At 37.0% G+C, this 19,390-nt stretch overlaps 1 protein-coding gene across 1 annotated transcript in view; it reads right to left on the bottom strand.

Annotated features, from left to right (window-relative positions):
* MAPKAP1 (MAPK associated protein 1) overlaps positions 1-19,390 on the bottom strand; it is a 451,857-nt gene that overhangs the window by 384,028 nt on the left and 48,439 nt on the right. The window contains exon 2 of the mRNA XM_053695639.1: positions 14,341-14,660. Coding sequence (XP_053551614.1) covers positions 14,341-14,599 — 259 coding nt within the window. The 5' untranslated portion in view covers positions 14,600-14,660. The remainder of the gene's footprint in view (positions 1-14,340; positions 14,661-19,390) is intronic.

Below are 19,390 nucleotides of genomic sequence, written 5' to 3'. Positions count from 1 at the left end.
AAATGGGGAGATATGTTCAAGATGGGGGGGGGGAAGAGAATGCATAAAAGATTTTAAAACCTGACATCAAGTTCAGAAAATACCAACAAAAACAGGAAAACGTTCTTGATTTATAAATGAAATTAAGAGACATAAAACATTAATACAGACCATAAAGATAGTATTAACATAGAAGCGACTCATAAAATGTGAAAACTTGTGTGATTAATATGACACTTCGTTATATAAATCATTAATAACGGTCTTAAAGGAATTTTAATGTACAAATGAAGTCCTGCGAATGTTACAGAGTGTGCATAAAATTACGGATATGAATTACATGCCCCCGTTTCAAAAATTAAAGATAAATGAAGTCAGGCTCACAACTATTAAAGTTTTAAATGTAAAATCCTTTATCTGAAAATCAGGAAAAATTATAAAATGTCACAGCTATATAAATTAGCAGCTTTTTTTTTTTTTCTCCTACGGTAGGACGGAACGGTTTATAGGTAATAAAGGAAAGTGATTTGTATCTGCAGCAACACTAGTCAAATGTGTAAAGAAACCAAGAACGAGGAGACGAGAATTTTATTTTATGCTTTTTGTAATTTTGTTTTTGCTTTTAAAAGGTGTCGTGAACTAAAGTTTACTTTTGCTGAATGAATTTATTGAAAACGGTTTAACCCCTTGTATTTCAGTAAGGACAGACTATCTGCCAAATTCAAAAAAATATATGGTTTATTGCAATTTTTTAAAGCACTTTGAGATTGTAATATACAATGTTTAAAGGGGCATTTAACACACACACAAAAATTTCATGACAGAGCAGGCAATTTTAAACAACTTTCTAATTTACTTCTATTATCAATTTTTATCCGTTTTCTTGATATCTTTTGTTGAAAAGCAGGGATGTACATTTCTGGAACACTATATGGAAGCAGTTTTGCAAGAATGTTATGCCATTTACTGCTCCACACACCTACCTATCTCTTCAACAGACAATATCATGGGAACAAAGTACATTTGGTAATAAAAGTAAATTGGAAACTTTTTTTTAAATTGTATGCTCTGTCTGAATCAGAAAAGAAAAATTTGGGGTTTCATATCCTTTTTATTATATGTAGTAAAACAGCTTTGCAATATTTTTTGGCAAATTTTAAAGTTAATCCAATTTTCCTTGCCCTTGTATCATGTGACAGCCATCAGCCAATCACAAAATGCATATACTGTGCGCTCTAGCACATGCTCAGTAGGAACTGAGGCCTCAGGAAATGTGCATATAAGACTAATATGCATGTTTTAATAATGGAAGTATATTGGAAAGCTTTTTTTGAATTGCATGTTTTTAATTGAATCATGAAACTTTAATTTTGACTTTCGTGTCCCTTTAATGCCTTTCCAGGACGATTCCAATCTAGACAATCATGTTTCTCATCTGCAAACAACACCACCATTTTCATATTGGAAAAATATAAGAATCACATTCTAGACTAAAAGCTATTGACACAATTCAACAACATATACTAAAGAAAACGGAGTCCTTGTTGCCAGTTGAAAACCAAAGGTTTATTGTATATGGAACATACAATTTAGTGGTACGCTCCAATAGATGACGCGTTTCGCGCATGCATACATGGCATTTCGTTATTTCCACTTCTCCTGTATCATGTGACAGCTATCAGCCAATCACAAATGCATATATGTAAATTCTGTGAATTCTTGCGCATGCTCAGTAGGAGCTGGTGACTCAAAATGTGTAAATATAAAAAGACTGTGAACATTTTGTTAATGGAAGTAAATTGGAAAGTTGCTTAAAAATGCTACTCTATCTGAATCATGAAAGTTTAATTTTGACTTGACTGTCCCTTTAAGGGACACAAATTACACTGTCCCTTTAAAGGGACATTCTGCGCCAAGATTTTGAAATGAAAATAAATTGATATGCTTTGCATGAATGTGCTTGTTCCACACCAAAAAGGACGAAAACCATAATCTGTAACCTAAAGCGCCACTAAAGTCAAAATGAAAGTTTCATAATTCAGATAAAGAAGCAATTTTAAAACAAAATTCCATTATACTTCCATTTTCAAAACATGCGCAATCTTTTTATATGCACACTTTCTGAGGCTCCAGCTTCTACTGAGCATGGGCAAAAGTACACAGTATATACGTATATGCATTTTGTGATTGGCTGATGGCTGTCACATGATACAGGGGGAGGAAAAATTGGATTAAATTTGAAATTTGCCAGAAAATATTCTACTGTTCATTTCAAATTCAAAATAAGTGCAATGTCACTGTCTTTTTATTGTATATTTATAAGTTATTCAGTTCTACTGTATTTAGTGGCCCTTTAAAGGGACATGAAACACAATTTTTTTCTTTCATGATTTAGAAAGAGCATGCAATTTTAAACAATTTTCCAATTTATTTCTATTATCTAATTTGCTTCAATATCTTCATATCCTTTGTTGAAAAGCATATCTAAATAGGCTTGGTACCTGCTGATTGGTGGCTGCACATAGATGCCTCGTGTGATTGGCTCACCCATGTGCATTGCTATGGTATAGGCAATATGTAGAATTTTGAAAAACATAGATAACAGAATTTGCTTTTCACTTTCTAGAGACTTGTAAGATAAAAACAATTGTTACATAAAAGCAAGACGCAGTTAATGATTCTTTAAAGAGACACTGAACCCAAATTTTTTCTTTTGTGATTCAGATAGAGCATGTAATTATAATAGGGATGCACCGAAATGAAAATTCTGGACCGAAACCGATACCGAAAATTCAGAATGATCCTGGCCGAAAACCGAAACGAAACCGAAATTGTTTTTTTCTTTTTTAACTACAGTGTGTGTGTGTAGCTGAGAGAGCTTGTAGGTGGGAAAGCTCCAACAAATGGACATGGTCACTTGTACAGTAGGGCGGGATCTGCATTGAAACTGGAGCTCTATAAGGGAGAGCGTGGTTATAGCCAGACAACAATACGAGGTGGACATGTGTTTTGTTTTTGGGTGTAGTTATCCGTGCGATGAGCGTGGCTGCACCTGATCGTCTCTCATCGTATCTCCACCTTGTTCCTGGTTCGGGTCTCACACTGACCCGTCAGATTATATGTCCGGAGCCCCAAATGGAGTCTGCCTGTCACCTATCACCAGGACCACTGGACTTAGCGACATCCTTACGTGCAAGGTGGTTATAGAAAGTTACTGTGCTTTTTTGTATACACTGTCTGGTGGGTGCTAATTTGTACCAACTGTGTGCACGCATATTTGCCTCAGGCGAATAGAATGTCTACGCACAAGAGGCTGATGTATGAGCACTGTATATAAGGCTTAAAGATATTCACTGTGTGTGCTTAGGGCTGTGTCTGATAATATCAAGTGTTTATAAACATGTTACTTATCATCCTTTGATATTTGTATTCACTATTCAGAACTTTGGTTTCCTTCTCTGCTGGTTTCAAATATCATCATGTAATGGTACTTATGTGTGTGCTCTGTGTACCATGCCAGTGCTGTGCTGCTCACCTTATGCTAAGGATAGACATGTAACTCAATAGAACAGGGGAGAGATGTACATTTTTAGCCATTTTGGTCCTCTTTGGGCCGAAATTGGAATTGCACATTGTCGGCAGCCCAAATTTTGGTGCATCGCTAGTATTATTCTTTATTTAGTTCTGTGTAACAGAATCAGATTTAACCGTTTTTGTTTTCTTACCAATTATCAAAATAAAGTATAGTCCAAGAAAACTATTATTATATGCAAAACAGTAAGTCAAGTAATGAACTCAAACAGCAGCTCTAGGCTGGCATCAAATTTAAAATATGCTACACAATAATTTTGCCGAAAATAAAAGGCAAAAAAACCGAAAACCGAAATAACAAAAAATGCTATTTTCGACCGAAACTTTCTGCGGCCGAAATTTCGGTGCATCCCTAAATTATAAGCAACTTTCTAATTTACTCCAATTATCAACGTGTCTTTATTCTCTTGGTATCTTTATTTGAAATGCAAGAATGTAAGTTTAGATGCCGGCCCATTTTTGGTGAACAACCTGGGTTGTTCTTGCTGATTGGTGGATAAATTCATCCACCAATAAAAAAGTGCTGTCCAGAGTCCTGAACCCAAAAAAAAGATTAGATGCATTATTTTTCAAATAAAGATAGCAAGAGAACGAAGACAATTTGATAATAGGAGTAAATTAGAAAGTTGCTTAAAATTGCACGCTCTATCTGAATCATGAAAGAAAAAAATTGGGTTCAGTGTCCCTTTAATAATGGCTGGTTCTGCCTATTTTGTTTTCAAACCAAGAAAAAAAAAAAAAAAAGAGAAAAAAAGCAGCTGCCCCATAGAACTGACGTTGATAACTACTGCACCAATAATTTGCACACAAAAAAATCAAAGGAAAAATATTGTGTTAAACAACAGCAAACAGATTACATGTTTTATTGTAAAATGAGCACTTAGAAATTCTCAATGTAGCCACTGCTTACAGCTAAATAAGGGAGCAGACATGCTGAGAACTTAGGTTGCATTATGCCTCTTCTGAGCATGGGCAGAACCTGAATAGTAAACCAGCTCATGTTACTTAAGATTTAAAGGGACTGTCAAGTCAAAAAAAACTTTCATGATTTAAATAGGAAATGTAATTTTAAACAACTCTCCAATTTAGTTTTATCACCAATTTTGCTTTGTTCTCTTAGTATTCTTAGTTGAAAGCTAATTCTAGGAGGTTAATATGCTAATTTCTTAGACCTTGAAGACTGCTTCTAATCTGAATGCATTTTGACCACTAGAGGGCATTAGTTCATGTGTTTCATATAGATAACATTGAGCTCATGGACGTGAAGTTACCCTGGAGTGAGCACTGATTGGCTAAACTGCATGTCTGTCAAAAGAACTGAAATAAGGGGGCAGTCTGCAGAGACTTAGATACAAGGTAATCACAGCAGTAAAAAGTATATTATTATAACTGTGTTGGTTATGCAAAACTGGGGAATGGGTAATAAAGGGATTATCTATCTTTTTAAACAACAAAAATTCTAGTGTTGACTGTCCCTTAAAGGGACAGTCTACACCAGAATTTTTATTGTTTTAAAAGATAGATAATCCCTTTATTACCCATTTCCCAGTTTTGCATAACCAACACAGTTATAATAATACACTTTTAACCTCTGTGATTATCTTGTATCTAAGCCTCTGCAAACTGCCCCTTTTTTCAGTTCTTTTGACAGACTTGCAGTCTAGCCAATCAGTGCCTGCTCCCAGATTACTTCACGTGCACGAGCACAGTGTTATCTATATGAAATATGTGAACTAACACCCTCTAGTGGTGAAAAACTGTTAAAATGCAATCAGAAAGAGGTGGGCTTCAAGGTCTAAGAAATTAGCATATGAACCTCCTAGGTTAAGCTTTCAACTAAGAATACCAAGAGAACAAAGCAAAATTGGTGATAAAAGTACATTGGAAAATTGTTTAAAATTACATGCTCTATCTGAATCATGAAAGTTTATTTTGGCCTAGACTGTCCCTTTAAAGTTGCATTATGTCCTTTTCTGAGCATAGGGAAAATGGACTGCCTGCTTCTTTTGCATTCACTAAACACTAACACCTAGATTACAAGTTTTGCGTTCGTGTTTTAACGCGTTAAAACGGCACCGCAGCCATTACGAGTCTTGTCGGTATAGCTGTACCGCAAGCCTTTTAGCCTGTAATGCAATGTCAGTCCCGCACACGTAAAAATGACGTTTTTTCATGGGACTTCCATAGCGCAGCCATTACAAGTTTTGCGGTGAGGCTAAAAAGCTTGCGTTACACCCTATACAAACAAGATCCGTACCGCCATCTGAGAGCAGTAGTTATGAGTTTTACGCTACAAAACTGTTACATAAAACTCATAACTAAAGTGTTACAAAGTACACTAACACCCATAAACTTCCTATTAACCCCTAAACCGAGGCCCTCCCGCATTGCAAAAACTATATTAAACTTATTAACCCTAATCTGCCACTCCTGACATCGCTGCCACTAATAAAATGTATTATACCCTATTCCCCCCATCCCCGACATCGCTGCCACTATACTAAAGTTATTAAAGGGATACTAAACCCAAATTTTTTCTTTCATGATTCGGGTAGAGCAAGCAATTTTAAGCAACTTTCTAATTTACTCCTATTAATAATTTTTCTTCAATTTATTGGTATCTTTTATTGAAAAGCAGGAATGAAAGCTTAGGAGCCAGCCCGTTTTAGGTTCAGCACCTGGGTAGCGCTTGCTGATTGGAAGCTAAATGTAGCCATCCATCAGCAATGACTATCCAGGGTGCTGAACCAAAGATGGGCTGGCTCCTAAGCTTTCATTCCTCCTTTTTCAAATAAATATACCAAGAGAACAAAGAGACATTTCTAATAGGAGTTAATTAGAAAGTTGCTTAAAATTGCACGCTCTATCTGAATCATGAACGGAAAAAAAATGGGTTTAATATCCCTTTAACCCCTATTCCCCCGCACCCCAACATCACCCACACTATAATAAAGTTATTAACCCCTAAACCGCCGCCCTCCCGCATGGCAAACACTATTTAAATATTATTAACCCCTTATCTGCCGTCCGCCCACATCGCCCCCACTATACTAAAGTTATTATGCCCTACACCGTTGCCACTATAATAAACCTATTAACCCCTAAACAGCAAGTCCCCCACAACGAAATATACTAAATTAAACTATTAACTTAATCCCGGCGGCGTGGAGCGGGTCCATCCTGAAGACATCCGCCGTGGAGCATCCTCTTCATACGGTCGCCGCCGTACACTGAATCTTCAATGCAAGGTACGCAATTCAAAATGGCGTCCCTTGCATTCCTATTGGCTGATTTGATTTTGGAAATTTAAATCAGCCAATAGGATGAGAGCTACTGAAATCCTATTGGCTGTTCAAATCAGCCAAAAGGATAAGAGCTACTGAAATTCTATTGGCTGATTTCAATAGCCAATAGAATTTCAGCAGCTCTCATCCTATTGGCTGATTTGAACATTCAAATTTGAAATTTGAATTTGATTTGAATTTCCAAAATCAAATCAGCCAATAGGAATGCAAGTGGCGCCATTTTGAATCGCATACCTTGCATTGAAGATTCAGTGTACAGCGGCGACAGTATGAAGAGGATTCCTCGGGCCGGATGTCTTCAGGATGGACCCGCTCCGGGCCGCCAGGATGAAGATAGAAGATACCGCCTGGATGAAGATGGAGCCGCCGGGAGGAAGACCCTTCAAGCGGGACTTCAACAACTGTAAGTGTTTAGGGTTTGAGGTATTCGTAAAAGAACTAAATGCCCTTTTCAGGGAAATGCAAAAGAACTAAATGGCCTTTTAAGGGCAATGCCCATACAAATGCCCTTGTCAGGGCAATGGTTAGCTTAGGTTTTTTTTTAGATAGTTTTTTTTTCTTTTGTGGGTTGGGGGGGTGGGGGTTTGTAAGGTTAGTGGGACTTTGTATTTTTTTTCAGGTAAAAGGGTTGTTTAACTTAGGGCAATGCCCTACAAAAGACACCTTTAAGGGCTATTGGTAGTTTATTCTAGATTAGGTTTTTTATTTTGGGGTGTTTTTTTTTTAAATGGGTATTGGAATAGGAATCATTTTTATTATTTTTGATAATTTGTTTGTTATTTTGTGTAATGTTTTTTTTTTCGTTTTGGGGTGGGGGGTTTATTTTTAGATTAGGGCTTGGGCAGCAAAAGAGCTAAATGCCCTTATAAGGGCAATGCCCATACAAATGCCCTTTTCAGGGCAATGGGTAGATTAGGTTTTACTTTATTTTTATTTTGTGGGTTTTGGGTCTGTATACTGTTAGGGGGTGTTTGTTTTGTTTTGTAGCAAAAGAGCTGTTAACTTAAGGGCAATGCCCTACAAAAGGCCCTTTTAAGGGCCCTTGGTAGTTTATTATAGATTAGGCTTTTTTATTTTGGGGTGGGTTTTTTATTTTTTTAAAAGGGTATTAGAATAGGAATCATTTTTATTATTTTGGATAATATCGTTTGCTAATTTTTGTAATGTTAGGTTTTAGTATAAGGCAGGTTAGGTTTTATTTCACAGGTAAGTTTGTATTTATTTTAACTAGGTAGTTAATAAAAAGTTAATAACTATTTACTAACTAGTCTACCTAGTTAAAATAAATACAAAGTTACCTGTGAAATAAAAATAAAACCTAAGCTAGCTACAATATAACTATTAGTTATATTGTAGCTAGCTTAGGTTTTATTTCACAGGTAAGTATGTATTTAGGTATTATTTAGTTAATAATTGTAACTTTAATTTAGCTCTATTTTAATTATGTTAAAGTTAGGGGGTGTTAGGGTTAGAGTAAGGGTTACGTTCGGGTTAGGGTTTAGGTTTAATTTAGATTTTTGCGATGTGGGGGGCTGGCGGTTTAGGGGTTAATAGACTTATTTAGTGGTAGTGATGTTGGAGGCCAGAGGTTTAGGGGTTAATAGCTTTATTTAGTTGCAGCGATGTCAGGGAGCGGAGGAATAGGGTTTAATAGATTTATTATAGTGTGAGCAATGTTGGGGTGCAGGGGAATAGGGGTTAATAGCTTTATTTAGGTGGCGGCGATATCGGGAGCAGCAGATTATGGGTTAATAACATTATTTAAGTGTCGGTGACGTCGGGGCGGCAGATTAGGGGTGTTTAGACGTAGGGTTTATGTTAGGTTTAAACGTTACTTTTTTTCCTACATAGACATCAATGGGGCTGCGTTACGGAGCTTTTCATTCCGCGCTTCAGGTGTTAAGGTTTTTTTTCTGACACCTTCTCCCCATTGATGTCTATGGGGAAAGCGTGCACGAGCACGTCAAAACAGCGCTTGAATTGTGTGCGGTATGGAGCTCAACGCAACCATATCGCACACACAAGGCGGCTGTTTGAAAACTTGTAATGGCTGCGCTATAGGGGGTGAAATAATGCAACTTTTGTTGCATTCGTTAAATGTGTAACCCACTGCTTAGTGATCATATCTAGAGTTTACTAGACACTATTCATATCTGACATTTAGTATGCACAAATGTTTAAAAATAAATTGTAATAAATAAGTAAAACTTGTACTCTCGAATGACAGTTCTCCAATTATTGTGAGTTCTTTGATGTACAAATTTCCCTAAGTATTGTCTATTGGTGACTATTAAACAATGTCAGAAACAGGAATAGATAAGAGTAGCCACTCACTTTCAAGTGCATCAATTATTCAACCCCTTTATGACAAACAACATTTACCTATATAGGATATCACAAGAAAGGCCTGCTTGTCTGTTAAAAAAAAGGTTATCTTTTTAAACATTAACAATTTTGGTGTTGACTGTCCCTTTAAGCATGGAAAACTGGGAAAACCTTTGTCCTTAAGGGGTCCTTAAGGGGTTATAAAGACCCCAGGTACTCATTTTACTAACAACCAATTTAAAAAAATAACTATTATTTTGGCAATTCTTTAAATAGATAATCCCTCCTGTAGAGTCTTGATACGCATTTCGCCTACTGCTTTATCAAAGTGGACTGTTTCTATGTTTCTTCCGCCTGCATAGCTCACCCTTCAAAGCTACAAACCTATATTGTGATTTAGCAGACTGAATCTTTATTAAAAAAATTATTATTATTATTTTATTAGAAAATCAAGAACTAATAATGCATTTAAGGGGCATGGGAGTCAAAATACAAAATAAATGATTTATTAAAGAGTTTTAAAAAAAATTCCATTTCACTTCTGTTTTCAAATTTAGCATGTTCTTTCTGTATAATTTGTTGAAACGTAACTCCTTTCCTGAGGTGGGTTCAGGAGTGCGCATGTGTCGATCTCTTCCAGAGAGCCTCTTTCCTTTGGTCTCCTAAAAAGATCTCTTTTCACAGAGCATACTGAGGTTGGCTCTGAAGCGTGCGCGTGTCTTAAGAACTATTTGTATAACATTTTTAAATACATTGTTGCAAACACTGCTGCTAAAGCTCTAAAGTTCTGTAACAATTCCAGAGTTGGGTCAAACTTCTTTGTTGATTTAGGGTTGCAAGAAGATCATACATATGTATGGTGAAGCTAGTATGTAGACACAATAATTAGGGTAACCCATCCCCATTGGCTGGAGATAATTTGCTTCTATGCAATGTGGGAGGTGCTGAGTAAATAGCAATTCATACCATTGGGTGACTTTTATTGGTTGGATCTTAAACCACACCCCCCACCTGGTCATAACCGGACAAAGGAAACTCCTCAATATGAAGCATCTTTTTATGACATTGATCATTGTTCTGTTAAAATCTTTTACACATTCATATTTCACCAGTCACATTCCTTCTGGAAGAAAATCAGTCATTTTCCTGATTTACTGCTTGGGTGGAAGAGAAACAAATACAGGGTGTCTGAATTGATTAGGCCTGTCTTCAAACTTACCTTAAAAGACCAGTAAATACAATAGATTTGCATAGTCAGCAAATACATGATAAAAAGACAATGCAATAGCACTTAGTGGTAGATTTAACAAATGTCGAGTGGACATGATTCGCTATAGCGAATCATGTCCTCTCGACATCGCTAAATGCTTGTGCAATGCCGCCCCCTGCTCACCGGGGCAGGGGGTGTCAATCATCCCGATACGACCGCTGCTTCTTAACTTCCGTTTCTGGCAGACCAGAAACGATGGGCGTAGAATGCAGCATCCGCTGCTTAATAAATCTACCCCTCAGTCTGAACTTCAAATGAGCAGTAGATTTTCTCTAACAAATTTCAGTTATGTCTATTTCCACTCCCCCTTTACCATGTGACAGCCATCAGCCAATCACAAAGGTATATATGTATATTCTGTGAATTCTTGCACATGCTCGGTAGGAGCTGGTGACTCAAAAAGTGTAAATATAAAAAGATTGACTTGAGTGTCCCTTTAAAAAACCAAAAGACCTTTGCGCTGAAATTAAACAGATCTCTTTAGGCACTATAAAGTATTACATATTAACCCCTTAACAACCTGAATATTTACAATAACCTTGTGTATTGTGCACCTGAAAAAAATATAAGACTGTGCTTTCTGTCATAAAAAGATCTATGTAAAATAGAAAGAAGTTCTTCATATAATCTATATCAATGAAGATTTACATTTATATTTTATATGAAGATTTATTTTTTCTATTTTAGATAGATCTTTTTATGACAGAAAACATATAGTTTTGTGGGTTTTTTCTAGCGCACAATGTCGTCTAACTTAGCAAGCTATTACATATGCTTTTTTTTTATTGCACTTAAAAAATTTCAAGTTGTTAAAGGAACACAAAAGTAATTTTTTATATATGCATTTTATATATATTATATATGTGGTTAAAAGGATATTTGTAACAAAAAAAAACAAAATACTAAGCCTGAGGTTATATTTAAAAAAAAAATATTTCATGATGCAATTTTAAACAACTTTCTAATTTACTTTATCAAATTTCCTTCGTTCTCTTGGTATCTTTTGTTGAACAGCAAGGGCGTAAGCTCAGGAGCGCGCACGTGGCTTGAGCATTACATGGCAGCAGTTTTGCAAGAACACAAGAGGGCAGCACTATTTCCTGCCATTTAGTGCTTCAGACACGTACCTAGGTATCTCTTCATCACAGAATACCATGGGAACTAAGCAATTTGGATAACAGAATTATACTGGAAAGCTGTTTTTTTAAATTGTATGCTCTGCCTGAATCACTAAAGAATTTTTTTGGGTTCCATATCTGTAAAATAGAAATTATTACAATACTCTTTATTCATTGTATTAAAGGGATTTTACTTTTTTATTTCTCTTTTTTTTAACTTCATTTGTGCAGAGTTCCTTATTTTCTGTCACAACCCTACAAGGGGCTGGGGTCTCTACATGAAGACATAAATAGCTTGATGTCACAGACCCTCTTGTGTAACATTAGCTGTCTTAGTGCCAGATTACAAGTGGAGCGCTAAATATTGTTTGCGAGCAAGCAATATTAGCGCTGGTATTACAAGTCAATCGCAATGTGAATGTGAGCTTGCACCAACTTTAGACCCCAAAAACTGCCAAGTGCAGTTGTTTTTAATTTTTTTAAAAAAAGCTACTTTTTTTTTTTAATTAAAAACTATAATGCCCTCTACTTTGAGGGCATCTAATCTCTGGTTAATTTTCGGAGCGCTAATGGCTACCACGAGCTTGTGGTAGCAATAACCAGCCACTTATAATGGCTAGTTAATTATTGCACTCCAGCAAACGTGAAACTTTGCCCGTTTGCGGGAGCACAATCATTTAGCGCTCCACTTGTAATCTAGCCCTTAGTGATTAGTTAAAGGGACACTCAAGTCAAAATTAAACTTTAATGATTCAGATAGAGCAGCAATTTTAAACAACTTTCCAATTTACTTCCATTAACAAAATGTGCACAGTCTTTTTATATTTACACTTTTTGAGTCACCAGCTCCTACTGAGCATGTGCAAGAATTCACATAATAAACGTGTATGCATTTTTGATTGGCTGATGGCTGTCACATGGTACGTGTATGCATTTGTGATTGGCTGAAGGCAGTCACATGGTACAGGGGGAGTGGAAATAGACATAACTTAAAATTGTCATAAAAAAAAAATCTACTACTCATTTGAAATGCAGACTAAGTGCTATTGCATTGTCTTGTTATTTTGCATGTGTTGATTATGCAAATCTACTGTGTTGACTGGTCATTTAATGCAAAAGAAGCAGGAAGCTAGTTTTGACCATGCTCAGAATAGGACAAAATGCAACTTATGTTACCAACATGTCAGCTCTCTTATTTCCCTGGGGGCAGGGGCTACAGTGAGAATTTCTAAGTGCTCATTTTGCAAGAAAACAAGTCAATTGTTTGCTTTTTTTGCACAATTGGTTTCATTGTATGTTTTTAATTTCGCAAATTTGTTTTTAGAACTGCTTCATATCACTCTAACTCTTTTTAAGTGTATAGATTTAATGGACCATTAAATACAGTAGAATTGGATAATCAACAAATGCATAATAAAAAGACAATGCAAAAGCACTTAGCTTAAATTTCAAATGACTAGATTATTTTTTTTGACAAATTTCAGTTTGTTCCATTTTCCTTCCCCCTGCATCACGTGACAGCCATCAGCCAATCGCAAAATGCATATACTTATATATACTGTGATTTCTTACACATGCTCAGTAGGAGCTGGTGCCTCAGAAAGTGTGCATATAAAAAGATTGTGCACAATTTGATAATGGAAGTGAATTGGAATGTTGTTTAAAACTGAATGCTCTATAGGAATCATGAAAGTTTAATTCTGACATTAGGGTCCCATTAATAAGCTTGTTTTGTACCATCTAGCCAAGTCACAGATTCTTTTTTACAGGAGCCAGACAAAAGGTGTTTAAATCAAAATGAATTTGAATAATAACCTAAGAATTAGCAACTAAAAGCAAAGTTAAACGATGTAGGGCTCACTAGACTTGTCAAGACGTAGCCTCTTCTCAAAACACTACTAGGTCTTTTGTTGGTATTTCCTAACAAACGGAATATGTCATTGATTCTGTCTTGACAGACTGACTACTTTAAACAACCAATTTCGATTTCCTCTAGTTTATATCCACTACAATATAGGTCAAGAAATCAGTTTAAAATGTAGGAGGCCAGTAAGAATATTTAGGAGCCAGACATTGGTATTTATATATAGATATTTGCCCCAAGGTAGAACATGCTGTGATCGGAGATCTGCAGAAAGAACAGGACACATGCAGGAACTGTAAGTGCTTTCACTTTAAACAGTGCTTTGCTCTGGCTGCACTGTGTAAGTTTTCCTTAACACAGTGCAGCCAGAGAAAAGTGCTGTTTAAAGAGAACAGTCAAGCACTGAGCACCGTTGCAACACTTTGATTGATAACTGGCTCTCAGAGATATTTTTTCAACACTGGTCTGCAAAGCTGTTACTACTAACTGTAAAGTCACTCTTGTGAGCAATTCACCATTTTTTAAATACATTTTTACCTTCTATTTATGTGGTGTTAGAAACATATTTATTCAAGAGGCACTTTTTTAAAAAAAATAACTTGTTTTTTTTCTCTGCAGGTAATTTGCAATTAAATTTTCAACTGCTGCAATATATTATAAAACTTTAAAAATTTCTTTATTCTCTAGTTAATAAATACCCTGCAATTGGTGCTTTAGTGTAACTGCCTAATTGAAATTTTTAATTAATTTAAAAATGACCTGCAGAAATGTTTTCATTAAAAAAACAAAACACAAAAATGAAGAGCCAGGCTCTCGCTGGCTCCTGGATTTGTCAAGCCTTGCACTTCAATACTTCAAACTGAATCTGTTTACATTTTTGTTTTTTACCTGTGTTTGATCGCCTTCTGATTCCAAAATCCCAACTTGACGTGATGTCTACAGACTGCGAATAAACATAGCTCTGAGTCTCCCCACCAGAGCCCTGTGAATTTGGTGTGTTCTCTCCTGGAACAGATGAAGGATAGAATTTCTCCAAGTCCACATCATGGTCAATGAGTACCATCTCACACATGCCCGTGTCATCGCTTGTCACATGTGATTGACGAATATGTGCCAGGATAATCATGGGGTTATCTAGGAAAGCCATCTTTTGGTAGCCTAAAAGGCAACCTTACCACCAATTCCAGGGATCCATGTACTTTAGGCACCTGAAAGACAAAGACCAGGGGTTTACACACTTCTTCTTCTAAAGCATAAAAAATACATTATCTGGTTCGTACATTTGAAAGAACATGCAATTTTAAGCATCTTTCCAATTTACTTCAATTATCTAATTTGCTTCAATCTCTGTTGATATCCTTTGTTTAAAATCATATCTAAATAGGTTCAGTAGCTGCTGATTGGTGGCTGCACATGGATGCCTTGTGTGATTGGCTCACCCATGTGCACTGCTATTTCTCCAACAAAGGATATCTAAAGAATGAAGCAAATTAGATAATAGAAGTAAATTTGAATGTTGTTTAAAATTGTATCCTCTGAATCATGAAATATAAAAATTGGGTTTCATATCACTTTAAATTTCAAATTGAGACAAAACATTTATATTCTGATTTTGAAAGAAAACTTTATTAAATAAGAAGTAGCTTTAATCGATTACTCTCTCCTTCCCACAGACTTATAGATTACCAACGTATGCGGTATTACAGTTTTGTAATTGAATAGGTTATAGGCTTTTTTTTACAGCACTCCTGCATAGACCTATTTATTTATGTACACTATGGGGATTTCTCGATAACAGCTTAGACTTTTTTTTTTTTTTTTGGCCTGTTCTGACTGGGTCCGGGTTCTATTTTGTTTTTTCCACGTTCTGTAAGGCTGAAGGAGTGAGTTGTCCCAAAAGATTTAAACCCATTAAAAAGAGACATAAAAGTGCAAAGTTAATGCTCTAATATATTACAGCATTTTATCATTGCACTGTTGTTTGAACATAACTCTGTGTTTAACCCCAGCAAAAAGGTAAATAGGCACATAGGTAAAGTAAGCTCCAAAGCAGCAATTAATTACTGGGAGCTAGCTGAACAACCTCTGGTGAGCCAATAACTCAGGGGTGGGCAACTATCAGCCTTCCTTGTGTTATGGACTACATCTCCCATGATGCTTTGCCAGCATTATAGGAGATGTAGTCCATAACATCTGGAGGGCCGATAATTGCCCACCCCTGCAATAACTAGAGGCATATGTGTATGGCCACCAATCCCCAGCTAGCTCTCAGTAGTTTGTTTCTGCTCTGAAGCTAACTTTGTGTTATACTCAAATAGTGAAATAACAAAATACTCTAACACATTAGAATTAACAAAACCCTTTATCCAAACTGCTTGGAACTGGAAGGTTCAGATTTCGGAAAAGATGAGATTTCAGAATATTTGTATATTAGCATCTGTAAAATGGGACAGCCAAGTGTGAACAAGAATATCTTATGTCATTTACGCAATATTTACGAGTCATGATACAGCTTATATTATGTAACCTAAAAGGTCGTTTTTTATCATTTTTTTATTAATATAAAAAAATATATTTATTTATTTAATTCACCATATTTGGTTAGAATCTCAGGAATATTTTCCCCAGTCTGTCAGATATAAATAAGCACGTAACACGATCACACACAGTATATATTTGCCATTTGCGATCCTGCCTGCGATGTGGCTTCGTTCCAACAGCTCAAGTTAGTACATACGTATGATAGACGCACAAATCCTAAATTAAAGTAGACAAACGTGCCCAGCTTGCACGCCGCCTTCTATCAATACGGCAAAATGCTAATTTCCTAATTAACAACCTAATTAGGTAATTATGGCGTTGCAGAAGGATGCTGCAATGAAATATGACAACATGGTCACCTCTTATATGGCACCTGTGGGGCCTTTTCAGCTGTTACCCACAAAGCCGGTGCTATGAATCGCAGAGCAGATGTCAGAAAGACCTTGGCATTTCCCAGCCAGAGTATCTGGGGGCATGAAATGCTTAACACTTGCACTACCAAAGGGCTTACAGCACGCCACGGCTCAACAGCTAATATTGTCCCATATCACACAGTAAACATGACGGGTTGTTAGGCAAATTCCTCCATAAAAATATTCAACCCATTAATCATACGTTATTGCTGCTCTGAAATGTAAACTGTGTTTATTGTTACTGTTTTCTCATCTGATTAAAAGGCTTCAATATATGCTCAGAAAACAGAAAAGGGAAGAGGGAAAGATGATGGATAGACAGACAGATAGATAGATGTAATAAATAGACATATAATAAAAACAACAGATAGATAGGTAGACAGACAGACCAATAGATATATGTAGATAGACAGACAGGCAGATAGATAGATAGAGACAGGTTTGTCATAAATAGACATATAATAAAAATAATAGATTGATATTTAGATAGAGACAGAAGGATATATAGCAGGCATATAATACAAATAATAGATGGATAGATATTAAAATTAGATAGATGATACAGATAGAAAGATAGATGGTGGAGACAGATATATAGATATACAGACAGATAGAAAATAAACAGATACACTATATGTCAAAAGTATGTGGACAACTGACCATCACACCTATAAGAGCTTGTTGGACATCCCATCCCTAAACCATGGGCATTAATAAAGACTTTGCTCCCCCTTTTCGTCTAGAACTGCCACAACTCTTCTGGGAAGACTTTGGACTGTGTACCCATTCAGCCAACAGAGCATTTAAGGCACTGATGTTGGATGAGAAGGCCTGACTCACAATCAGGAATACAATTTATCACAAAGGTGTTCAGTGGGGTTGAGTTCAGAGCTCTGTGCAGGCCACCCGAGTTTCTCCACACCAAAGTCATCAAACCGTGTCTTGATGGATCTCACTTTGTGCAAAGGGGCACAGTCATGCTGGAACAGGAAGAGGCCTTTCCTAAACTGTTGCCACAAAGTTGGAAGCACCATATTGTCTAAAATGTATCCTAAAGCATTAGGATGTCCTTTCACTGGAACAAAAACAGTAAAGTGCGATTGATCTCTCCAGAGAACACGTTCTGCTGCTCAAGAGTCCAGTGGCGGACTCCAGCCGACGCTTTACATTGCGCATATCGATGAATGGTCAGTTAAAGAAACCTATTTCATGAAGCTCCCAACGCAAAGTTCTTGTGCTGATGTTGTTTCCAGGTGTAGTTTGTAACTCTGTTGTGACTAATGCAACAGATTATAGGCGATTTTTACGTGCAATGCGATTCAGCACTTGGTGGCCCTGTCCTGTGAGTTTACGTGGGTGTGGCTGGGTTGTTGTTGCTCTTAAACGCTTTCAATTCACAATAATAGAACTTACTGTTGTCTAGGGCAGATTTAGTAGGACAGAAATTTTACGCACCACTTGTGGCAAAGGTGGCATCCTATGACAGTGCCACGTTTAAAAACACTGATCTCTTCAGTACGACCCACGGTACTGCCAATATTTGTCTATGGAGATTTCACGGCTATGTGTCGTATTGTATGCACATGTTAGCAATGGGTGTGGCTGAAATACCTGAACTAAATAATTAGTAGGGTTGTACACATTCTTTTTGCCATAACGGAGAGAAAAATAAAGAGAAAGGGTGACAGATGATACACATAGATATTATAGAAAACATAAAGTATGCTTACCTGATAATTTCATTTCCTTCTGTATGAGGAGAGTCCAGGGCATCATTCCTTACTGTTGGGAAATACTAAACCTGGCCACCAGGAGGAGGCAAAGACACCCCAGCCAAAGGCTTAAAAACTCCCCCCACTTCCATCACATCCCAGTCATTCTGCCAAGGGAACAAGGAACAGAAGGAGAAATATCAGGGTATGAATGGTGCCAGAATAGAAAAACAAATTTTGGTCCGTTCATCAGAGTATACGGGCGGGGGCCGTGGACCCTCCTCATACAGAAGGAAATGAAATTATCAGGTAAGCATAATTTATGTTTTCCTTCTTAATATGAGGAGAGTCCACTGCATCATTCCTTACAGTTGGGAAAACTATTCCCAAGCTCTAGAGGACACTGAATAACGGGAGGGGTAAAGTAAAGGCGGACCCTAATCTGAGGGCACCACAGCCTGCAAAACCTTTCTCCCAAAAGCTGTTTCCGCCAAAGCAAAATCGTCAAACTTGTAGAATTTTTAAAAAGTATGTAAGGAGGACCAGGTAGCCACCTTAGAAATCTGATCCATAGAGGCCTCGTTTTTAAAGGTCCAAGAGAAAGCCGCCGCTCTAGTGGAATGAACCGTAACCCTCTGAGGAGGTTTAAGTTCCGCTGACTCATAAGCTAAGCATATAACACTTCTCAACCAAAAAGATAAGGAAGTCGAAGAAGCCTTTAGACCCTTAAACTTCCCAGAATAGATAACAAACAAGGAAGAAGTTTGCCTAAAATCCTTAGAAGCTTGAAGATAAAACTTCAAAGCTCGAACCACATCAAGTAAACGTTCCTTCGAAGAAGGAGGATTAGGACATAAGGAAGTTACCCTAAACTCCTGATTGATGTTACGTTTAGACACCACCTTAGGTAGAAAACCCAAGCGGGTACAAAGGACAGCCTTACCAGTGTGGAACACAAGATAAGGAGGCTCACATTGCAAGGCAGCCATTTCAGAAACTCTGCGTGGTGACGCAACAGCCAAAAGAAAAAGAACCTTCCAGGACAACAATTTGATGTCAACCGAATGCATAGGCTCACACGGATTCAAGATTCAAACTCCAAGGTGGAGCGTTAGATCTAAACACAGATCTGATCCTAATCAGAGCCTTAACAAAAGATTGCACGTCAGGGAGCTCTGCGAGCCTCTTGTGCAGCAAAACAGAAAGGGCCGAAATCTGTCCCCTCAGGGAACTGGCAGAAAGGCGCTTCTCCAGACCCTCCTGGAGAAAGGA

Source organism: Bombina bombina, chromosome 12, assembly GCF_027579735.1.
Source record: "Bombina bombina isolate aBomBom1 chromosome 12, aBomBom1.pri, whole genome shotgun sequence".
Lineage (NCBI taxonomy): Eukaryota > Metazoa > Chordata > Amphibia > Anura > Bombinatoridae > Bombina > Bombina bombina.
The sequence above is the reverse complement of the archived record's forward strand: the minus strand, read 5'-3'. Positions and strand labels throughout refer to the sequence as shown.